The sequence below is a fragment of the Martes martes genome (assembly GCF_963455335.1).
Source record: "Martes martes genome assembly, chromosome: X".
NCBI classification, from domain to species: domain Eukaryota; kingdom Metazoa; phylum Chordata; class Mammalia; order Carnivora; family Mustelidae; genus Martes; species Martes martes.
Genome location: NC_137897.1, coordinates 49,372,458 through 49,378,983, shown reverse-complemented (window position 1 = coordinate 49,378,983; position 6,526 = coordinate 49,372,458). Strand labels below are relative to the sequence as shown.

At 48.5% G+C, this 6,526-nt stretch overlaps 1 protein-coding gene across 1 annotated transcript; it reads right to left on the bottom strand.

Annotated features, from left to right (window-relative positions):
- Positions 1 to 4,854: 4,854 nt before the first annotated feature.
- On the bottom strand, positions 4,855 to 5,973 carry LOC308337368 (Y-box-binding protein 3-like; the record flags this gene model as incomplete). The annotated part of the gene is made up of 1 exon (XM_080795505.1): positions 4,855 to 5,973. The coding sequence occupies one exon, from the start codon at positions 5,971 to 5,973 to the stop codon at positions 4,855 to 4,857; it is 1,119 nt and encodes a 372-aa protein (XP_080651631.1).
- Positions 5,974 to 6,526: the final 553 nt, after the last annotated feature.

The window sequence follows — 6,526 nt, the reverse complement described above, 5'->3', positions numbered from 1 at the left end:
CAACAGCCTGGCTCCCTCCCCAGGGACTCCCAGGCCTGGGCTGCAGGGAATGCCCCCCTTTGAGGAGATGATGCCCTTTAATGCAATGCAGTCCAAACATCCACCTTGACTGTTAGATTTATGCCCTGGCGGGGGGGGGGGGGGAGAGGATCCATGCCCCTTCCCCAAGGTTTGAGGAAAAATTACAAGATCCATATATTTCTAAATTCCCTCTTACCATCTGTGTTGGTAATTTCTGTACGTGCGCGCGCACACACACACACACACACACACACTTATTCTTTTAAACGATCTGACCAGGACCACAGCTATTATTCTGTGTCACCACGGGAAATTAGTTGAAGTACTTATAAAAATTATTTTTATTTTTTGTACAAAAACAAAGATGATCTGATACTGAAGATTACCTTACATTGCTGTGTGATATTACTCACTTGAGTGGTCATTTTCTCAATAAATCATTTCATGTTGCTTTTATCTGTTACCATCTGATTATTTAAAAAAAAACTCTTGTCAGCACATAATTGTATTGAGGCAGTCCTTTCAGTCTGTTTCAGAACCAGTTTTAGCAAACATCATACCTATTGTTCTCTGTAAAAGTCATGAATTTAAGACTAATTGTGGACTTACTGGGGGAGTGGGGGTGAACTTCTCAAGGATGTCCTAAAGGATTAGAATACACAGAGAGGGAAGAAGTGTCCCCATCACACTCTCTTCCCCTGCCATTTGAGCAATAAAGCCAGAGGGTGGGTCCAACTACCCACACTTACTACTTAGATAGTCTATGAGACAAAAACCCAAAAAGCTGGGCAAAACACCATGACAGGTTAAAATAAATGGGTAGGTGGGTGGGGCTCTCTGGAAGCAGAATTTGCCTTAATGGATTTGATCTAATGCCATTTAGATACTTAAAAGAAAATGGGCATGAGGGGCTGCGGGGTGTGGGAGAAATGGAAAAATGGTCAAAGGGTAAAATCTTCCAGTTACAAGATGAATAAGTTCTGGGGGCCTAACGTATGGCATGATGACTATAGTTAACCATACTGTGTTGCATACCTGAAAGTCGCTGGGAGAGTGGAGCTTTAATGTTCCCACCACGACAATAACAAAATGATAATTACGTGAAGCGAACGATGTGTTAACCTTATTTTGGTAAACATTTCACAACATATGCTTGTATCGAATTATCCCCTTGTACATCTTAGACTTACACAATATCATATGCCAACTATATCTCAATAAAGCTAGGAAAAAAAAAACCTCAAGAAATTTTAAAAAGAAAATGGGCATGAAGCAGGCATAATTTTTGTCATGCATACCTCTGGAGCTGAAGAGAACTATCTAGTCCAGATTTTCCATGTGCGCTTCCTGATTGGGTCCATCCGTCCAAGGGGGCTGTGCAAGATCCCTGGAAGGCCGAACGGAAATGTTTCAGCCCACCTCAGCCCCTTTTCCATCAGATAGAGAGGCTCCGAATGGGAATGCCATCCCTGTCCTGGTTTTCCTTTGAATATATAGTGGGATTAGTGGGTGGGTCAGAGGCAGGGTTGGGAGGGGGTATGTGGGCAATTAATACATTTGAAACTAACAGGGGGCCTTAGAACTTAATTTTATAGATTGAGGAAACTGGATTATCAATAGCAAAGTAAAAATACCTTTCTGGTTTAAATGTTGAGGCCTTTCATACCACATTATAGCCTAGCATAAGGGATTTGGAGAGTGAGTACTCAGGCATTCGATATGGCTAAATATCCTCACTCAATTCAAGTAGAAACAGTAGAGATCACTTGTTCAGGAAATATTTGAGTGTGCGCTTCTGCCAGACACTCTGCCAGGTACTAGAGGCTACATCATGGTGAAGAAGATGGCCCTTTCTCTCAAGGAGTCCACAGTCTAGTGAAGAGGGAGACAAAACTATGACCGCACAAGGGAGTGAGTACTCTGGTGGAATTAGCACAGGATGTCAGAGGAAACACAGGTGACTTGGGTGCCGGATGTGTTGGTTCCAGGCTAAAGGAACCACTACTTCAAAACCAGAATTTAAAATTATATCTAGCATGGGGCACCTGGGGGGCTCATTTGGTTAAATGTCTGCCTTAGGCTCAGGTCATGATCCCAAGTTCCTGGGATCTAGCCCCTCAGGTCAGGTCAGGCTCCCTGCTCCACAGGGAGTCATTTTCTCCCTCTCCCTCCGCTCCTTCCTTCCCACCCACCTCCTACCCTAACACCCCCAGCCCCCCGACCCCCAACCCTACTCCAGCCCTGCTCCTGAGCATTCTCTCTCTCAAATAAATAAATAAGTCTTCTAAAAAATTATATCTAGCAATCACCACAGAGTTCAGATTTGATAAATTTATATCAACATACAGCTAGAAGTTGTTACTCCAGACTCCTAGCCCAGTGCACTCTTCCCAGTACACCAACTGATTTCTTTGGAGACCAACAGAGTGTACCATGAATCGCTAAGCATAAGAATTTGTACTGACACACAACACCAAGAGAGAATGGGCCGGCGGGCGGGGGTGGTGATTGCTAGATATAGTTTTTTAGAAGACTTATTTATTTATTTGAGAGAGAGAATGCTCAGGAGCAGGGCTGGAGTAGGGTTGGGGGTCGGGGGGCTGGGGGTGTTAGGGTAGGAGGTGGGTGGGAAGGAAGGAGCGGAGGGAGAGGGAGAAAATGACTCCCTGTGGAGCAGGGAGCCTGACCTGACCTGAGGGGCTAGATCCCAGGAACTTGGGATCATGACCTGAGCCTAAGGCAGACATTTAACCAAATGAGCCCCCCAGGTGCCCCATGGTAGATATAATTTTAAATTCTGGTTTTGAAGTAGTGGTTCCTTTAGCCTGGAACCAACACATCCGGCACCCAAGTCACCTGTGTTTCCTCTGACATCCTGTGCTAATTCCACCAGAGTACTCACTCCCTTGTGCGGTCATAGTTTTGTCTCCCTCTTCACTAGACTGTGGACTCCTTGAGAGAAAGGGCCATCTTCTTCACCATGATGTAGCCTCTAGTACCTGGCAGAGTGTCTGGCAGAAGCGCACACTCAAATATTTCCTGAACAAGTGATCTCTACTGTTTCTACTTGAATTGAGTGAGGATATTTAGCCATATCGAATGCCTGAGTACTCACTCTCCAAATCCCTTATGCTAGGCTATAATGTGGTATGAAAGGCCTCAACATTTAAACCAGAAAGGTATTTTTACTTTGCTATTGATAATCCAGTTTCCTCAATCTATAAAATTAAGTTCTAAGGCCCCCTGTTAGTTTCAAATGTATTAATTGCCCACATACCCCCTCCCAACCCTGCCTCTGACCCACCCACTAATCCCACTATATATTCAAAGGAAAACCAGGACAGGGATGGCATTCCCATTCGGAGCCTCTCTATCTGATGGAAAAGGGGCTGAGGTGGGCTGAAACATTTCCGTTCGGCCTTCCAGGGATCTTGCACAGCCCCCTTGGACGGATGGACCCAATCAGGAAGCGCACATGGAAAATCTGGACTAGATAGTTCTCTTCAGCTCCAGAGGTATGCATGACAAAAATTATGCCTGCTTCATGCCCATTTTCTTTTTAAAATTTCTTGAGGTTTTTTTTTTCCTAGCTTTATTGAGATATAGTTGGCATATGATATTGTGTAAGTCTAAGATGTACAAGGGGATAATTCGATACAAGCATATGTTGTGAAATGTTTACCAAAATAAGGTTAACACATCGTTCGCTTCACGTAATTATCATTTTGTTATTGTCGTGGTGGGAACATTAAAGCTCCACTCTCCCAGCGACTTTCAGGTATGCAACACAGTATGGTTAACTATAGTCATCATGCCATACGTTAGGCCCCCAGAACTTATTCATCTTGTAACTGGAAGATTTTACCCTTTGACCATTTTTCCATTTCTCCCACACCCCGCAGCCCCTCATGCCCATTTTCTTTTAAGTATCTAAATGGCATTAGATCAAATCCATTAAGGCAAATTCTGCTTCCAGAGAGCCCCACCCACCTACCCATTTATTTTAACCTGTCATGGTGTTTTGCCCAGCTTTTTGGGTTTTTGTCTCATAGACTATCTAAGTAGTAAGTGTGGGTAGTTGGACCCACCCTCTGGCTTTATTGCTCAAATGGCAGGGGAAGAGAGTGTGATGGGGACACTTCTTCCCTCTCTGTGTATTCTAATCCTTTAGGACATCCTTGAGAAGTTCACCCCCACTCCCCCAGTAAGTCCACAATTAGTCTTAAATTCATGACTTTTACAGAGAACAATAGGTATGATGTTTGCTAAAACTGGTTCTGAAACAGACTGAAAGGACTGCCTCAATACAATTATGTGCTGACAAGAGTTTTTTTTTAAATAATCAGATGGTAACAGATAAAAGCAACATGAAATGATTTATTGAGAAAATGACCACTCAAGTGAGTAATATCACACAGCAATGTAAGGTAATCTTCACTATCAGATCATCTTTGTTTTTGTACAAAAAATAAAAATAATTTTTATAAGTACTTCAACTAATTTCCCGTGGTGACACAGAATAATAGCTGTGGTCCTGGTCAGATCGTTTAAAAGAATAAGTGTGTGTGTGTGTGTGTGTGTGTGTGCGCGCACGTACAGAAATTACCAACACAGATGGTAAGAGGGAATTTAGAAATATATGGATCTTGTAATTTTTCCTCAAACCTTGGGGAAGGGGCATGGATCCTCTCCCCCCCCCCCCCGCCAGGGCATAAATCTAACAGTCAAGGTGGATGTTTGGACTGCATTGCATTAAAGGGCATCATCTCCTCAAAGGGGGGCATTCCCTGCAGCCCAGGCCTGGGAGTCCCTGGGGAGGGAGCCAGGCTGTTGTTACTTGGCCTGGGTGGTGGCAGAGGGGACATCTGAGACCAAGGCGTCCTCCTCCTCAGCGGCGCTGTTCTTCTTGGCCAAAGCAACCAAAGCGGGTATTTCAGCAGGGCTCTTCCCGATCTTGCCTTCTCCTCCCACGGTGTCCTGGCCCTGGGCACCAGGTGCCTGCTGTGGGCGGCGGCGTGGGTTGTTGGGGTGGCGGGATCCGTAGCGTGGCGGCGGCTTCTGCTGCGGACAGCTGGCGTCACGCCCACTTTCCTTGTCTTCCTCCTCAGGCTCCTCAGAGATGCCCGCTGAGGGTCTTGGACCAGGAGCGATGCCTCGGCCCCTAGGGCGGCTCAGCAGGTAGCTGGGGCCTGGCCCTCGCCGCGGGGCACCCTCGGGCCTTGAGGCTGGGGCAGACCCGGGCGGGTGGCCAGGCCTCGGGCCGCTGCTGGGAGCGAGGATCGACGGGCGGCGGGGCATGGCAGAGGCCCTTCGGAAGGGTGGGAAGCGCCGCAGTCTTTGGTCTTGGGGTCCGCCGGCCAGGCGGCGCCTCTGGCCCTCGGCTTCGGTGAAGCCTTCTTCCCTGGCCTCATCTTCGTGGACGTCCTCTTCAGCGCCCCTGGGACCTCTTGGGGGCGGTGCGCGGCGGCGGATGTAGAAGCCCCTGCGGAAGCGAGCGCGATTGGCAGCGTAGCGGCTGCCCTGCACTGGGGCACCTGCTGGCCCGGTCACGTTAGCGGCCTCGGTGCCCCGCTCACCCTGCACCACGTCGAACTCAACTGTCTCGCCGTCGCCCACACTGCGTTGGTATTTGTGAGGGTTGTTTCTGGTGATGGCTGTCTGGTGAACGAACACATCTTCCTGGGTATCGTGCCTGCTGATGAAACCGTACCCATTCTTCACGTTAAACCACTTGACAGAGCCTCGCACCCTCTTGGCGATGACCTTTTTGGGCACCTTTACCTTGGCGCCTGCTGCCACGGTGGTCTGGGTAATTGCATCTCCGCTGAGGTTGCCTGCGACTGGGGCCCGGGGAGGATCTCCGCTTCCCAAGGAAACCAGGAGTTTCTGCGTGGCTTGAGGGGAGACTGAGGCGGTCACCTCCGTGAGGGTGACCTCTCCCACCTCACTCATGAGGCTGTCCTTGCTCTCCTTTCTCGGAGAGCCTGAGGGAAATTTGGTCCTCAGTGATGGGGGGTATGGGGCTCGGTCTGGAGGCAGGAGCCTCGCTCTGGAAGGGAGGGTCCTGGGTCTGGGCCAAGGACTCTCTGGCTTAACTCTGAGACTCTTGGAAAGGCCTGTGGAGTCTCCTGGGGCAACAGGACGCAGACCAAACAGTGGTTGCCACGGTGACGTCTCAGTGGGGTCCTAGAGGCTGCTTGGGCTGGGGAGGGGGTGGGGCAGATGTGCTCTGCCTTGAGCTCCAGGCACCACGTCATAGCACCTCTCTGTCCCTCATGGAGAGGGGGTGCATTTGAAGCTCTAGGAAGTGGTCTACTTGAAGACTCTGCTGCTTGTTTGGGTGGATGGGAAGAGAGGACCCACCTTTCATCTCTCTCCCTTGGTTGGAGATAATCCCAGCCTTCTGAGAACACTCTCTACATACTCTCACAAAACCCTGCTCCTCTTCCAACTCCTTGTGCACTTTAGATGTGGGTGAGGCATTTTGTGTAACTTTAGACAAAAT